The sequence below is a fragment of the Moschus berezovskii genome, chromosome Y, assembly GCF_049115385.1.
Source record: "Moschus berezovskii isolate FMDL1 chromosome Y, NW_MosBer_1.0, whole genome shotgun sequence".
In the NCBI taxonomy this organism is placed as follows: domain Eukaryota; kingdom Metazoa; phylum Chordata; class Mammalia; order Artiodactyla; family Moschidae; genus Moschus; species Moschus berezovskii.
Window position 1 is genome coordinate 11,488,725 of NC_142489.1, and position 17,400 is coordinate 11,506,124.

The 17,400-nt window shown below is 49.3% G+C and overlaps 1 protein-coding gene across 6 annotated transcripts in view; it reads left to right on the forward strand.

The window, feature by feature from the left end:
• The window catches only part of LOC129557971 (protein Shroom2-like), a 150,281-nt gene that overhangs the window by 61,588 nt on the left and 71,293 nt on the right, over positions 1-17,400 (forward strand). For 5 of the 6 annotated variants that reach the window (XR_016036999.1, XM_088834512.1, XM_088834513.1 and 2 more), the window contains exon 2: positions 8,402-8,553. Coding sequence is in view for 4 of the 6 variants with exons in the window: in XM_088834512.1 (XP_088690638.1) it covers positions 8,402-8,553 (152 nt within the window). In the remaining 2 variants the exon portion in view is untranslated. Of the gene's footprint in view, positions 1-8,401; positions 8,554-17,400 lie in introns of those variants that run through there. The other variant, XM_088834511.1, reaches the window with a different exon arrangement.

Genomic DNA, 17,400 nt, shown 5'->3' on the forward strand with positions numbered 1-17,400 from the left:
AGTCTGCAACGTGTGCGATTTTCCCAGACTAGGGATTGAACCTGTCTCCCCTCCATTGGCAAGCAATTCCTATCTATTAGACCACCAGGGAAGACGTCCCCCCACAACTGTTTCTGAAAGGTCTCCTTGAGCAGTCAGTATCTTTCCTGTTTCTCTGTGGACTTCTGGTCGCTAACTGCAGCCTCTGCTGCCTCCAGGCCTTTCAGACTTCTCGTTGGCCTGCTCTATCCATCAGCCTGGCTCTGTGCGCTTCTCCGGGCCACGTCTGCCTTTCTTGGTCTTGGGTGCCCCGTGTGATGCAGCCCTCACATTGGCATTGAGTGGAGGGAGTGTGTTAGAATCTTCAGGGTGCACCCTTATGTTCTTATGTGTGGGACTAAATACAGACTTGCTCATCTGAATCTGAAATGTATGAGGTGGGTTTTGGGGTTTCTCCTTAGGCTTTTTTTTTTGCATGTGGAAGTGGTTACCACTTTTCTTGTTTTTCGAGATAACATTTTGTCAAGCATGAGGAAAGTAATTTTCCTCTCTAATTGAAGTTTTATTGGTTGTTTTGAGGATTTGTACACAGTTTAGTGTGTACACCCTTCCTTTTTAAAAAATTAATTTATTTTAATAACCTAATTACTTTACAGTATTGTGGTGGTTGTTGCCACACATTGACATGAGTCAGCCGTGGGTGTACATGTGTCCCCATCCAGAACCCCCATCCCACCTCCCTCCCCATCCTGTCCCTCAGGGTCATCCCAGTGCACCGGCCCTGAGCACCCTGTCTCATGCATCAAACCTGGACTGGCGATCTGTTTCACATACGATAATATACATGTTTCAATGGGATTTTTTCAAATCATCCCACCCTTGCCTTCTCTCACAGAGTCCAAAGGTCTGTTCTTTACATGTGTCTCTTTTGCTGTCTTGCAGATAGGGTCATCGTTACCATCTTTCTAAATTCCATATACATGCATTAGTATACTGTATTGGTGTTTTTCTTTCTGACTTACTTCGCTCTGCATAATAGGCTTCAGTTTCATCCACCTGATTAGAACGGATTCAAATGTATTCTTTTTAATGGCTGCGTAATATTCCATTGTGTATATGTACCACAGCTTTCTTATCCATTCATCTGCAGATGGACACCTAGGTTGCTTCCACGTCCTGGCAATGGTAAACAGTGTACACCCTTCTTAATGTATGTACTGAACATTTAAAAAACTACATAGTTTCCTTTCTAATAAGACATTCCAGTGACCTTCTAGCCTAAAATGCGGAAGCTACTTTTCCTTAAGAGGATACCAAATATTGATAGGCTGTACCATCATATAGGTCCCATTAACTCATTGCTTAATATCATAAGCACTGCATGCTCAGTTTGCAGTGTTTCATGGCATGTTCATGGCACATCATGGGAAACTGGCTTGTCATGATGAGGGACAAGAAAAGAGCCAAGATCAAGGAGTGCTTTTCTTTGGGAAGTGATTCTGCTCAAACACCTGAGAGCTGAGGTCATTTTAAATGTCCAAGACATATTTTGTGCACAGTTGAGTATGCTTTGTGTTGTTGGGTTAAAGAAATTACTCCCCCCTGTGGAATAGTCAGCTGACGCTCAGGACATGTGTGCTGGGCTAAGTTGCTTATGTCCAACTCTGTCCAACTCTGTGCAACCCTGTGGACCATAACCCGCTAAGCTCTTCTGTCCATGGGATTCTCCACTCAACTACTTTGCCAACCAAGTCAATTACTTTGCCAACCAAGGCCCGTCTAGTCAAAGCTATGGTTTTTCCAGTAGTCATGTATGGATGTGAGAGTTGAACTATAAAAAAAGCTTAGCACCAAAGAATTAATGCTTTTGAACTGTGGTGTTCCAACCAGTCCATTCTAAAGGAGATCTGTCCTGGGTGTTCATTGGAAGGGCTGAAGCTGAAGCTCCAATCCTTTGGCCACCTGATGCAAAGAACTGACTCATTGGAAAAGACCCTGATGCTGGGAAAGATTGAAGGCAGGAGGGGAAGGGGACGACAGAGGATGAGATGGTTGGATGGCACCACCCACTCAATGGACATTAGTTTGAGCAATCTCCGGGAGCTGCTGATGGGCAGGGAAGCCTGGCGTGCCGCAGTCCATGGGAGTGCAAAGAATCGGAACTGAATTTAGAGTTCCTGGGAAGCTTGAATTCCACAGATTGCTGATAAGATACTCCCCGGGATTGTCCAAGGAGACAGAGACCAGTGATGAGAGCATGTGCAAATCTGGATACATTTCAGTGGAGGTTTTTGATTCCCCCCCGCCCCCCAGGCTTTTCTGTTACCAAAGATGCACTTTCCAATTGCTTTGCAATTGAATCCTCTAACTGGATGACTCGGCTGTCTCTTCAGAGACAAGGGAACTCGGGAGGGTGACCAGGGAGGTGACATCAGTGATTGTCCTGGGTTCTAGAAGCCTGTGCTGTCTGTCTTACGCTCTCCCCTGGATGGCTTTCTAGTCATAGCTGATAAGTCATGGGTGTGATTCATGGCCTTTGAAATCCGATGTTCGTAAACGTTCCTCCCCCTTCCATTCTGATCCCCGGTGGTTGCAATTTGATTTTCCCCATCCATCAAAGCTCCACGTCTGAGCTCTGCTGCACACCCCTTTCCTGCAGTGGCTCTTGCCGTCCATCAATGAGTATGTCCCTCTACCTGCCTTCCCAGCTGCCAGAGTCCTTGCTTACGTTCACATTCCCTGCCCTGTGCTGGTTTTAGCACATGCGGTTGCTGATCTGTGATGTGTTCTGGGCAGGAGAGATGCTTTTTCCTGTCTACCTATAGGGTGAAGCTGCTGGACACATTTGCTCGCATGATACAGGGTCACTCCCCTGCTTCCGTGCTGGGCCTTCCGGGACCCCCCTCCCCCACCCCGCCCCACCACTGCCTCCAGGGTATCCTTCCGGCTTCTTGAACTCAAGGTCAAATTCCTCATCTTCCTCTTTCCGGCCTTATCTTCAAAGGCTCCCCTTGCCAGGGTGCCGCGCTTTCCAGGCTGACATTCTTCAGACGGGCCCGGGTCCTGACCCCTTCCCGTGGAATGTCCACCCCCATCTCTGCTGGCCCTTTCAAGTTGCTCTCCGGGGGTGAAGGTCTTTCATCTCCAGCCCCGAGGCCTGCCCCCCCCTCTCACCCCCACTGACCTGACTTCGTCCCTTCCCGAGTGAGTCCTGGCTCCCACGAGAATCGGGGTCCGCCCCGCCCTCGGTGGGTGTCACCTTCGATCATCCGTAACAATGTCCGTTGGATGAAGTATGAAAGCTTGCTTCCAAAAAGACATCCATGGACTGGTGTTCTTTTTTTTTTCCCCTTCCCTCCCTCTTGCTGTTTCCAGAGTAGACGTTTCCATCAGGACAATCTGCTCATTTTTGGACACTTCGAAGCCCTAAAAACGCAACAGGAGTTTGGCAAGCAAAATTCCAGTAAATAATCCAAACCAGAATATTCGGCCTGGCGAGTGCACTTGGGGCTTTCCTTCTGACCGGGGTACATAGAGAGGCATCGTGGGTGGGTGTGGATTCCTTTGTCCTTGCCTGCTTGCCTTTTTGTAAAGGGAGTTGTTCCCCCCCCCCCACCCCCCCGAGCAAAGGACACTGAGAACTTTGCCCGGTGGTTGTAGAACAGGACTGCCCCGTTTGCGGCTCCTGCAGACCATGCCCTCTGCGACTGGCAGTGCCCAGCGCTCTCTTGACTGTTAAACAGAGGATGGCGATAAAAGGAGCCTGTGTGTATGCAATGCACGATGCGTTCGAAGCGTGATTCATCACGGGGAATGCACGATACACTATACACAGCTGACTGGCACAGCCATATTCCTGGGATCCTAGGGCCGGCTTCAGGCCTGGGCTTCACCAGGTTCAAGCCTAATAAAGTCTTCCTCACGGGAGAAGCTTGATGGGGTCAAGAGTACAGACCCGAGATCTTCAAAGCTGCCTCGTCTGCAACTCTTTTCACCACAAGTGCGAAAAATGTCGGACAAATGCTTTGTCTTGAAGGCGAGGGAGCCGAGGCAGGCAGAGATACCTGGCTACTCTGTCTCCCAAACCTGGAGCCGTTTTTTTTTTGCTTGGAGTGTAGGTGGAGTGTGGTTTGGGTGAGGCAGACGGGCTGCCTTGGAATGCGGTCTTTGCGGCTGGAGCAGGAGCTGGGAAGTCTTTGCAGATGAAAGGAAGCAACATGATGTGTGCTTTGGGCTTCGGGATGAAGCCAGACCTTTGTTCAAGAATTTTTTCATTTATTTGGCTGAGCCAGATCTTCATTGAAGATCTTCTGTCTTCATTGCAGCGTTCAGAATCTTTAGTTGTGGCATGTGGGATCTAGTTCCCTGACCGGGGATCGAACCGCGGGCACCCTGCATTTGGGAGCTCAGAGTCTTAGCCACTGGATCTCCAGGCGAGTCCCTTAGCCAGACGTTAATGATGGCGCTTTGAGAGAGTCTCGTGTGCCAGGGTTTGCGGGGATGAGACGGAAAAGCCCACCAGGTCGTGGCTGAGTCGTTACGGGTGATGAGTTGCCTGTAGGAAGGGCTACCTTCAGAACCTGTCCTAAGACCCTGCAGGTTCCTCCATCATCAAGGTTTCACCTAAAGGCTTTCTCGTGATGCTCAGATTCACCAGCTCTGCACGTGTCTGCTTGTCTCTTTGGGGACACCCACCCCTTCTTTCTCTTCCGTCTCCTGCTCCTTCATCCTCTTCTGCCAGGCAGCCCACGGGTTCTGTCCTCCGCTGTTCATGGGTCTGTTTTCTGTGTGGGCGGCCTCCATCCCTGCCTCTCCAGTCTTTTAAGTTCGTTCCGCTGCTGGTCATTGCATCTTTTTCCCCCGGGGACTTCCACCTCCCGCCCACCCCAGCTAACTGCCCACCAACCCTCCGATTGGACACAGCCCTTGGGCACCCCCAGCTGGGGCATGTCGAAACCTAAACTCTCCACCACGTATCCTTCACCTTGGCTGTTTCTGGCTGAGTGTGTAATCTTGTCCGGGTGGAAGCTTATTAACGTTGGGATCTGTCATTACATAGGGATTAAAAATCGTCTAGACTTGGAAACCGGTTGTTAGCCAAACGAATTGCTTCATAGTTCTGTTCAGAGTGGTCATTTTGTTTATGGTGTCAACTTGCAATAAATAATTGACTCTGTTACCCTAAGGAGGGGTTGAGCTGCCCTCGGGTCCAGGCGGAGAGTCGGGTCCAAGTACCACGTAGTTTCATCCTTGAGCCTGTCAGTGGCTTCGTTTCCAGCTCTGCAACCCCCAGAGGAGGAACGTTTCTTTGCTTTAGTGCCTGGTGAGGTTTGGAACTGATTTTCAGGTCAGCCCTGGCATATAGTGGGAGCACAGCAAACTTCCAAAACTGTATTCTGGTATGCACATAAACAGTCATCTTTTTCACTAGTTTTCCTAGCAGTTTGTAAAAAGAATGGCTTTTTGGTGTAGAACAGGGGTTGGCAGCTTTTTCTTTTTAAGTAACAAGCCAAGTAGTAAATACTTTTGGCTTTATGGGCCCTGAACTATTCCATTCTCTCCTGTAGCAGTGTATAAACAAATGGGTGTGGTTGTATTCCAGTAAAATTTTATTTACACCTCCCCCCCAAAAAAGACAGCTGGCTGGATTTTTTGCAGGGAGGGGGAGGGGAGGGCATGCCACCTAGCATGTGGGATCTACCCTGGCCAGGGATGGGACCCGGGCCTCCTGCATTGGGAGCACAGAGTTTTAACCACTGGACCACCAGGGAAGTCCTAGCTGGCTGGGTTTGATTGATGGGTCATAGGGCTTCCCTGGTAGCTCAGCTGGTAAAGAATCCGCCTGCAGTGCAGGAGATTGCGGTTCGATTCCTGGGTCGGGAAGATCCGCTGGAGAAGGGACAGGCTACCCTGACCCACTCTAGTATTCTTGGGCTTCCCTCATGGCTCAGCTGGTACAGAATCTGCCTCCAGTGCAGAAGACCTGGGTTCGATTCCTGGGTTGCGAAGATTCCCTGGAGAAGGGAAAAGCTACCCACTCCAGTATTCGTGGGCTTCCCTGCTGGCGCAGACTGTAAAGAATCTACCTACAGTGCAGGAGATCTGGGCTCGATCCTTGGGTTGGGAAGATCCCCTGGAGGAAGGCATGGCAACCCACTCCAGTAGTCTGGCCTGGAGAATCCCATGGACAGAGGAGCCTGGAGGGTTGCAGTCCATGGAGTAGCAAAGAGCCGGAGATGACTGAGAGACTAAACACGGCACAGTTTGCCGGGCACTGGTAGAGAAAGTACGTTGGTTAATTGATGGTTTACTCGATGCTTAGTTGGAGTGTGACTATGTAAGAAAAGCTGGGTTAAGGATTTACGGATTGAAAATTCTCAGGATAAAAGTCGTAAAACCCTTTTAAGGAGTCGGTCGGTCCACTTGTTACACGTACTGTGTGTAACTCTGAGTCGGGAGTGTTTTACGTACACGGGTTCGTTCCCATGGTCAGGAACAGCTGAGACCTGTGGTCTTGCCACAGATAAGACCCCATGCCACAATGAAGACGGGAGATGGCACGTGTTGCAAGTAAGACCTGGCACAGCGAAATAGAGAAAATTTTTTTTTAAACTAGTCTAGCAGGTCCTCAAAATGTTTACATTAGTTTCCGTATGACCCCGCCATTCTACTCCTAGTTGTACACCCAAGGGAAATGAGGATGCATATTCATAAGTGTTCTTGTGCCCGTTGGGGCACTGACAGCCAAATGTATGGATGTGAGAGTTGGACTGTGAAGAAAGCTGATCGCTGAAGAATTGATGCTTTTGAACTGTGGTGTTGGAGAAGACTCTTGAGAGTCCCTTGGACTGCAAGGAGATCCAACCAGTCCATCCTAAAGGAGATCAGTCCTGGGTGTTCATTGGAAGGACTGATGCTGAGACTCCAATACTTTGCGAAGAAGTGACTCCTTGGAAAAGACCCTGATGCTGGGACAGATTGAGGGCATGAGGAGAAGGGGACGACACAGGATGAGATGGTTGGAGGGCATCACCAACTGAATGGACATGAGTTTGAGCAGGCTCCAGGAGTGGGTGATGGACAGGGAGGCCTGGCGTGCTGCAGTCCATGGGGTCGCAAAGAGTCAGACACGACTGAGCTACTGAGCTGAACTGACTGAGTAGCCCAATAAGTAGAAACAAAGTAAATATATCCATCCCTGATGCACAGATAAATCGAATGTGGTCAGGCGGTCCGATGGAGTGTCACTCAGCCATAGAAAGGAACGGAGTTCCCACACAGGGGTAACACGGACGCACATCACGTGTGGAAAGACACATGTGATGGAAAACTCATCACGAGTGAAAGAAGCCAGACACAAAAGCCCACCTGTTATATGCCTCTGTGTATATCAAATGTATACACACGTATACCTGTTGTATGCCTCTGTGTATATCAAACCACGCAACTACCACAGTAGTTGTGTGGTTCCCAGGGACGGCTGGAGAGGGACTGCTGACAGACACGACGTATCTTCTGGGCGTAGGAAGCCTGTTCTCAGCTGGATGGGTGGTGACGGTAGGACGATTCTGAGTACAACCAATAGTCCATTCATTCGTGTGTACGTGGGCGGATTGGCGTGTCTTTGACTTATAGCTAAACAAAGCTGTTACAGAAATAAAAAAACATTGAAAGAAAGCTGTTACAGAAAAAGTCCTAGGTGCAGGACTTTAAAAAAAATTTTATTTTATTTTTGGCTCTGGTGGGTCTTTGTTGGTGCTCGTGGGCTTTATCTAGTTGTGGCGAGTGAGGGGCCCTGTCCACTTGCAGCACGTGGGTGTCTGATTGCGATGGCTTCTCTCGTTGCAGAACATGGGCACTTGGGCGCAAGGTCCTCAGGAGTTGCGGCCCCCCGGGCTCTGGAGCCCAGGTGGTTGTCATGCATGAACTTACTTGCACTGTGGGACATGGACTCTTTCCTGACCAGGGATCGAACCCGCGTCTCCTGCGTTGGCAGGCAGATTCGTTAACCACGGGACCCCCAGGGAAGCTCTGGGTGCAGGATTGATGGGCGAGACATAACTTGTCAATAATTTTAAAACACCCATCTCTTTTTTTTTTTTTATGGAAGGAAGGAGATCCAGAAAGCAAAGGGGTCTGTCTGGATCCCCTGTTTATGGAGTGTGTACTCTGCTGCTCCTTGCGTAAACGGTAGGCCTTGCAGGTGCAGACCGGATGAGGGGTACAGACCGGGCGAGGGCTGCATCCCTGGGCTCCCGCCTGGAATCGGGGCCCAGGCTGGATCCTTTTCACTCCTGGGTCGTGCTGAAACCAGTCCAAGAACCGGTGGGAGGCACAGAGCTGTCACCGACACGTCCTCCTGAGGACTGGTGTGCTCATTCCGGGGTGCGGGGAGCTCATGGACCCTCTTTCTGCGCTGCAGGTTGAAGAAGGCAGCAAAGCCGCGGCCGTGGACAAACTGCTGGCGGGAGACGAGATCGTGGGCATCAATGACGTCGGTCTGTCCGGGTTCAGACAGGAGGCCATCTGCCTGGTGAAGGGGTCGCATAAGACCCTGAAGCTGGTGGTGAAAAGGTAAGAGCTGGGCGTCAAGCCTTGTTTACGGACAGAGATGAGCAGGCCAGCAAAGCGTGGAGTCTGCTGGCTGCCCTGTGTCAACCGTGGCAGTCCCGATGTGGACGTGTGTGTGTGTGTCTGTGCATATGTGTGTGAGCGTGTATGCTTAGGAAGTATACACTTAGGAAGGACACGAGGGATTCATCTCTTGGCCAAGGATGAATCCAACATCACAAGTTTGAAAGATTTCCTTTTCTTTTTTTTTTTAACTTAGTTTTATGCTGGACTATAGTTAACTTAGCTAAAGCTCTGATACTTTGGCCACCTGATGCAAACGGCTGACTCTTTGGAAAAGACAGCAAATTTAATGTTATACATATATATATATGTGTGTGTGTGTGTGTGTGTATCTCCACTCTTTTTTAGATTCTTTTCCTGTGCTTGTCATAGAGTATTGAGTAGAGATCCTGGTAACAGTCAGTTCTTACAAGATTCCTTCTTTCATTACTGCTGAGTGTTAATTTTTGACTTATGATGTGATTTTCATTCCTTAAATCATATCCCTGGCAATAGCTGATGCTGTGAATGAAGCCAAGTGCCATGGTCCGTTTTTAACACAAGGTGGCAGGCTACTGGATTTTCGGGTCTCATGCTAACGTGGAGTGAGGTACATGGATATCCAGGTGTTTTTAGCACTGTGCTGAGCTCTGGGGTGGGCACGCGTACTTGCTTAGTAAGCAAATTGTGAATAGGAGTTGGGATAATTTGAGGGGGTCAGAGAGCGAAATTGGGGATGTGATGCTTTTTCATCCAGGAACTAGAACAGTACAGCTGGGCAGCTTGGAGGTGTTGGTGATTGTTTTGGGCCATGCTGGCTACACAGCTTGCCGGCTTCCCCTGGTAGCTCAGCTGGTAAAGAATCTTCCTGCAGTGCAGGAGACCCCGGTTCAATTCCTGGGTTGGGAAGATCAGCTGGAGAAGGGATAGGCTACCCACTCCAGTGTTCTTGGGCTTCCCTGGTGGCTCAGCTGGTAAAGAAACAGCCTGCAGTGTGGGAGACCTGGGTTTGATCCCTGGGTTGGGAAGAGCCCCTGGAGAAGGGAAAGGCTATCCACTCCAGTATTCTTGCTTGGAACATTCCATGGAATTCTTGCAAGATCTTAGTTCCCTGACCAGAGATCGAACTCAGGGCCCCAAAGTGATGGCGCCAGAGTCTTAACCACTGCACAGCCAAGAAATTCTCGTGACTGCTTTCATATAGAGAAATAATCCTCCGCTTGGTATTTCACAGTTGGCTCATTCACAGTACACTGTTGACCTGCCTTTTTTTAAAACAGAATTAGTCCAGTCTTTTCCAAGATGGGCTGTAAATTTTAAAAAGTAAATTGACCTCCCCTCCCACTTCAGTTTTTAGTACAGACTTGAAGACACATCCCAAAGGATTTTAATTTTTTTTTTGGAACCAAAATAGGATCCACAGAGAAAGTGAAGAAGGAAAAAGTTTTGTTCTTTGCCGCATTAACGGAGCAGCCTCATTGCTCCATGGAATAGGCGATTATCCTCGTAAATCAGAAAACTAGTGTCCCGGCGTGGCCGTTTCCGAGCCCCTCGGGGTGGAGGGGACGTGAGAGATGCTGTCGCGGTGTAGCGTTTCTTTGGGGTCACCTCATCGACCTCTGCACTTTTAAAGAGAAGCCTTTGGGGTTCGGTGTGGTGTGTTCCCAGGGGTCAGCAGCAGGTTTGGTCCCCCGGGAGTGGTCAGCTGCAGTGACCCCAGAGGGTTCGCTTACTGCCAAGGGGTCGGAACAACCACTCTTTAGGGGTGGCTGCTGGAATACCAGCTACAGTTTTCTCCAAGTGTGATTTTTTTTTTTTATTCTGCATTTATCAGTACTGAGAGTGATGCGTGGACGTGGGAAAACATTTCACTTTTCTTGTCGTCATTAAGTATTTATTATTTTTTATTTGGGTGTGCTGGGTCTAAGTTTTGGCACCTAGGATCTAGTTCCCTGACCGGGGCTGGAACCCCTGGCGCCGTGCATTCAGAGCGCAGTTTCTTAGCCACTGGACCACCAGGCAAGTGCCAATATTCACTTTCAAAAGAGAATTGCATGGAATCCATCAACCTTTCTCCGACCCCAACTCCATCCCCTCGTTTTGCCTCTCTGGAGAGCGGCCGTGTCAGTACCACGCTCTTAGGTTTCCTTTTAGAAACAGATAGGTGCTTGTGTGTTTACACGTGAAAGTGGAGTGTGTTCCACGTTGACCGCCCTGAGGTCTGACTCATGACTTGTCCTAACGACCCGATGATGCTCTGAGGTCTGAATGGTCCGCTGTGTGGGTAACAGATCCTCTCTGCATGGACGCTTATGGTGCTTCCAGAGTATTCATGTAGCAGACAGTGCTGTGCTGTGACGCCTTTGCACCCAAGTCCGCGTGTGTGTAAGTCATCGTGGTCCATTCCTTGCCTGGGAGGTTTTGAGTCAGAAAGTACGTGCCTCGTGAAGTTTGTTTTGGCTGCCTTTGTGGATGGGGTAGGTGACAGATGCTTTTGTTGCTCGAAATAGGCCTTTTTGTCCGTGGGAGTGAGGTGGGACACCCTTCCATGTGTTCAGACGCTTGTTCTGAATTCGAGGAACACGTGTAAGGGTCTGAAAACAAGACGATCTGAGTTCTGTTCAGAGCACAAGCCGTGAGAAGTGGTGGTGGGAGGAAGGAGAGGAGGCCTGGGGGCCTCATGGACTGCAGCCTACTGGGCTCCTCCATCCATGGGATTTTCCAGGCAAGAGTACATGTATAACACATTATAAAACCAAAACAAGTGGTTGGTTCTGCTGCTTCTAAAACAAACAAACAAAAAAACCACTTTGAATAACAAGCTTAGATATTTTTAGAAATTTTAAGTCATTTTATATTAAATTTTAATACTGTGTGTAGGTATTATTTGGGCTTCCCAGGTGGCTCAGTGGTAAAGAATCCTCCTACCCATGCAGCAGACGCAGGTTCGATCCCTGGGGTTGGGAAGATCCCCTGGAGGAGGAAATGCCAGCCCACTCCAGTATTCTTGACTGGAGTATCCCATGGCCTGAGGAGCCTGGCGGGGTACAGTCCATTGACTTGCAAGAGTCGGAGACAACTGAGCAACAGAGCACGCCCACAGGGAGGTTTTATTTTGCCTATTAGAAAACGCTGAAATGGTTTTTGCTTAGAAATATGAATAAAATTTCATAAACTGGTGAATTTTACAAGCCAGGGAATTAGTTAATATTAGAATCTGTTACAGTCCCCTGGCACATGGTGAATTCCTGCTTTAAATCCTGACGATGCACGTAGTAAGAACTTTTAAAACTCCATTCTTTGGCTGTGCCAGATGTTAGTTTCGGCATGTGGGATCTAGTCCCCTGACCAGGAATTGAACCTGGGCCCCGTGCATTGGGAGCATGGAGTCTTAGCCACTAGGGTTCCTTCAGTTCAGTTCAGTCGCTCAGTCGTGTGCGACTCTTTGCGACCCCATGAATCGCAGCCCCCAGGCCTCCCTGTCCTCAGCTGCTAGGAATGCCCAGGAAGTCCTGGGAGTGCTTTTAAGATTGAGTTCTTAAATCAGCCACATGCATCCTGCTCCTGCTTGGTCGCTCAGTCATGTCTGACTCTTTGCCACCCCATGTCTGACTCTTTGCCACCCCATGGACTACAGTCCGCCAGGCTCCTCTGTCCATGGGATTCTGTGGGCGAGAATACTGAAGTGGGTTGCCGTTCGTTTCTCCAGGGGATCTTCCCGACCCAGAGATTGAACCCGAGTGTCCTGCGTCTCCTGCATTGGCAGGTGGATTCTTTTCCACTGCACCACCTGGGAAGCCCATATCCTTCTCTGTCTAATCTCCCCATTCTCATCTGTCTCCATCCCTGCTGCTGCTGCTAAGTCACTTCAGTCGTGTCCGACTCTGTGTGACCCCAGAGACAGAAGCCCACCAGGCTCCCCCGTCCCTGGGATTCTCCAGGCAAGAACACTGGAGTGGGTTGCCATTTCCTTCTCCAATGTGTGAAAGTGAAAAGTGAAAGTGAAGTTGCTCAGTCGTGTCCCACCCTTAGCGACCCCACAGACTACCAGGCTCCTCCATCCATGGCATTTTCTAGGCAAGAGTACTGGAGTGGCTTGCCATTGAATCTCTATAAATTTTACAGACATTGAGTTCCTCATTCAGAGCTTCAGTAAGTTTTTTTCATCTAACTAACTATGGTTGCACTGGGTCTTTGCTGCTGCCTATGGTCACTCTCTAGTTGTGGTATCTGGGCTCAAGGGTAAGTGAGCTCACTAGTTGCAGAGTATAGGCTTAGTTTAGTTGCTCCATGGTATGGGAGATTATCCCAGACTAGGGCTCAAAACCATGTCCCCTGTACTGGTAAGCAGTACAGTATTCCTACTGGAGCACCAGGAAGACCTTCAATAAGCTATAAAAGGTCATTTGTCAGAAATGTGATTCTGTTTTCTATTAGTAAAGTCAATTAGAAGCAACATATCAAAAGGCAGCAGGGAAGAAAAGAAACAACATTATGGGAAAAACTAACATTAAAAATAAATGCTGTCAAGGGACTTTCCTGCTGGTTCGGTGGCTAACAACACCCTGTGCTGCCTATTCAGGAGGCCTGGGTTTGGCCCCTAATCAGGGAAATAGATCCCACATACTGCAACTAAGACCCTTGACAGCCAAATAAATAAATAGTCTTTAAAAAATAAATAAATGCTGTATAAAATGATCATCTTTGGCCCTAAACAAGTATCATGTAATCGAAAAATCTAGACTGTGGTCCATACTGGTCGAAAAAATATTAAAAAACAGAACATACATTGTTGTTTTAAATTCAGTTAACCTCAGTGAAGTCCTCTGTCTCCATCCCTAGGCAAACGCTAATCCGACTTGTATGTCTGAGAAGAGCAGTTTTCCAGTGTTTTATGCCTGGGGCTTCCCTGGTGCCTCAAGTCAGGTAGAGAGATCGCCTGCAATGCAGGAGACCCAGATTCCATGTAGAACTCCACAACAGATCACATACTTGTTTGTTGTTTTTTTAAGTGATTATAAAGGCACTCAGCAGTGAATTCATTGACTGAGCCATCAACACACAAGTAATCCAATGTTGGAGGTTGACCAGATGGCAGAGGCGCTTCCTTACCCTTTAAGTACCTAACCACCCCAGGCATCTTAAGAGAAAAAAGGTGGCTTTGCTGATAAAGACTGAGGACAGCTTAGGTTTCTGATGGTGAGAGTGGCCAGTGCAGCTTGGGTTGTTCTGGGAGGTTCTGCGGAAAGACATATATGCACCTTAAGGCAAAACAGGGTTTGTGAACAACGTGGGCAGTTTTTTCTGGTTGGTTGGTCTGGTCTTTTTGTTTTTGTTTTTTTTTGTTTTCTTTTGAAGGGAGGGGTCTATGCTAGGCCTTCATTGTTGCACAGGTTTGTCTCTAGTTGCAGCGAGCCAAGGTTGGGGAGGGAGGTCTACTCTATTTGTGGTGCGTGGGCTTCTCATTGCAGTGGCTTCTGTGGTTTCAGACCATGGGCTCAGAAGTGGTCACACATGGGCTTGGTTGCTCCGAGGCCTGGGGGATCTTCCCGGACCAGGGATCGAACACGCGTCCCCTGCATTGGCAGGCGGATGATTCTTCACCACTAGACCACCAGGGCAGTCCCAAAGGGGGAACTGTGGTGGACATACTGCCCTCCCGCTGGTGACGTCTGCTGGGTGTGTTTGTCCTTGCCGAGAGCAGAGCACCCAGGGGGCAGGTGAGGATGGCGGCGGGCTGGCTTCACAAAGCAGAGATGTCTGATTTCTCAGGCCCCGCATATCTTGTCATCATTTAGAAGCCAGGGCCAAGAGGGCAATGCCTTGGGGAACAGGAACCCCGATCACTGTCTGTCTGCAGCCAAGCTGAGAGCTGGCACCGCCTGCCTCCCAGGGTTGTGTTGTCATTGAACAAAGAAGGGTCACAGGAGCCCCATGGGTGCACATATGTCCTCCTCCACGACACCCAGGCTCATCCTGGCATCTGCCTGGAGTCAGAGGACTCAGGGAGCAGGGGAATCCACTGGCCTGCCTCGTGGGCACTTTGTTGTTCCCTCTTTGTTAGCCAAGGAACTGCTGCACACAGGGAAGTTCAGGTGAATGTGGGAATGTCTCCTGGTGTGTCTTCGGTACACCTGTCTTCCCTGCCCTGGAGATCCTGATGGGCAGGTGTGGGAGAGATATGGGCAACGGTATTTCCCTGAGGGCCACCTATATTTCCCTGAAGGCCACCTGTATTTCCCTGAGGGCCGCTGGCTGTTTTGCTGGGCAGCCACCACGGTCACGCCACTGGCTTAAGCAAATGCGCTTGGAAAAGGTTAAGACCCGAAACTGGGTCACTTGTGGTGCTCTCCAGATTAACGGGGGGGGGGGGGTGTCCGTAAGCCCCTCGCTGTTGGAGACGCACTGAGAAACGGGGTTCTCACCAGTGCTGGGTTCAGGCTGTGTCTGCTGGGTGCTGTCAAACATGCATTAAAAAACTCTGCGTGCATAGCACCCGAACCTCATCCACACTCCTCTGCTCCAGGCAAATGACCATACATTCAGCTCCTTTTTAGGAGCGCATGGAATTTCAATCACCGTATGGAAAATTTCTTCTGAGTATCGTGCCATAAACTATACCATGACGCTTGGAATGGCTCTTTCGGTCCTTCTGTCACATTCATCTGGTGAATACAAGTCTTGTTTACAATGAGCCTCGCCTGCTACTTCATCGTTCATCTCACTCTCGAGCGGTCCGCCCGCTGCCGTGAGCCGTTTTTCCAGGACCACACTGTCCATAAGGCAGATTCTTTGTTCTTTTCTGCCTCTTTATCGGACGCCTTAAAGCCTTCCGTGACTCTGATTACAGGCTAAGCTCACATTCAGGAGCAGATTAACATCCAGGGATGCAGGCTTTTGCTGCAGGAGGTGGTGAGGGTTAGCCAGACGCTGTGGCACAGTGACCCATTTAAAGAAGGCAGGTGTCCGCTCCTGTGACAGCACGCACCCCTGCTCGGAGCAGGTTTCCTGCCACATGTGTGGGTTTCTCCACAGCCCTGAGCTACAGTGAGTTCTGCACCCAGCCAGCGTCGTGTCCGGCCTCCCGTCTGCCACTGGCTCCTCGGAGCTGTCCTGAGCAGGCGGCTCTGTGCCTGGCCCCAGCAGTGATAAGCGCAGATGCTCCTGAAGCTGCAAGAGAAAGAGAGGTGGCTAGGACCGAGCATGTTGTGTCTCCCCCTCCCCATCCCACCTCCCTCCCCCCTCTCCCTTCCCCCGCTCCCCTCCTGGAGAGCTCTTCCTGGGGCAGAAACTCTGTGTGTCTGTCTTAACCGGGATGCTTCTGCAGAGTGGTCTGAGAGCCATCATTCACATTTCAGGGGAAAAGTTTGTTTTGAGCGTTTGGGGGCTAATGGCCATTAGCCACTATGCCTGCTTTCTTGTTAAAATAGAGTAGACCCACGGGTTTATATTGGGCAGATGTTGACTTGCTTGGGCTGTTTTCTGTCGTTTTTATTACGTAAAATCAGGAGGGTAAAAAAAAAACAAAAAAAACCCAGAAAGATCAGACTTGTTTTTATTAAATAAAATTAGGAGGCGGGGAGGGGGGGAACTTACATGAAACAGAACTGCTTTATTTGGGGAAAGGTTGCTTCTTTTCAGATGTAGATTTAGTGTATGGCTTAAGCAAGTGAATCAGGTGAATTAAGTGAAATGTTTTGTAGTCTGAGCCAAGAGGAGAGTGGTAAACAGTTAAGATTTGTGCTTCGCTGACAGGCATGCAAGTGATGTTGATGAAATGTGGTGCGGAAAAGGTGATGATTTCTAATATATTAAGGCATGCAGAGAATGTTGCACGTATCTTTGTTTGTACACTCTGAAGACTCACCAACTCTGTTGCCTATATTTAGTTATGTTAATGGTTGCACCTTTTTTTTTAACTTATATTTTTGTTATGTTAGTGGTTGCAACGCTGAGTGTCTGTGATATCTTGACCAAAATATCCATTGTAGGGTTGAAATGTAGCCAAGAAAGTTGTGTTGGTACCTTTATGAAAACATCGAGTTGAACGAAACCGTGTGTTCAGCACCTGGGGATGTGCGGTGTGATTTCTGGTGGTTTGGATAAAGCATTTTTAGTGTTGCTGGTGCTGGGTTGGGGCTTCACTGGTGGCTCAGTAGGTAAAGAATCCGCCTGCCAATCCAGGGTTCCATCTCTATGCATCGGGAAGATCCCCTGGAGATGGAAATGCAACCCACTCCAGTATTCTTGCCTGGAGAGTCCCATGGACAGAGGAGCCTGGAAGGCTACAGCCCCTGGGGTCACAAAAGAGTGGGACGCGACTAATCCACTAAACAACAGCAACAACAACGGTGCTGGGTGAGAAAGTCACCCCCCACCCCCCTTTTCAGAAGTTAACAGACGGTCCAGTCATTTGGGTCTGTCCCCCTTCTGCCTGTGTTCATTGTGTGACGTGTCTGTGTGGTGTTTCCTGCAAATACATCTGGGAAACATGAGTGGCTGAGACAGATATGCGTTTGTCCTGGCTAGGGGACAGATAAGGGCTGCCCCGGCTTCATGGGGTGGAACCCTGAAGCTTTGATCCCATGCGGACGCTGCTACTCGGCCGTGGCATTTGCCTAAAATGCTGCTTTGAGGTCTGGTGTCAGTTTCAGCCGTTGAGGTCACTTGGGAATTTTTATCTTCACTTCTTTTCTCCTTCTGTATAAAGGCAGGAAGTACTGGCCTCTGAATCGCCTTTCATCAAGAATGATGTCACCATCCACAGCTCCGTGTTGTCAGGTCACTGCTTGTGGAGGGGTGGGGGGA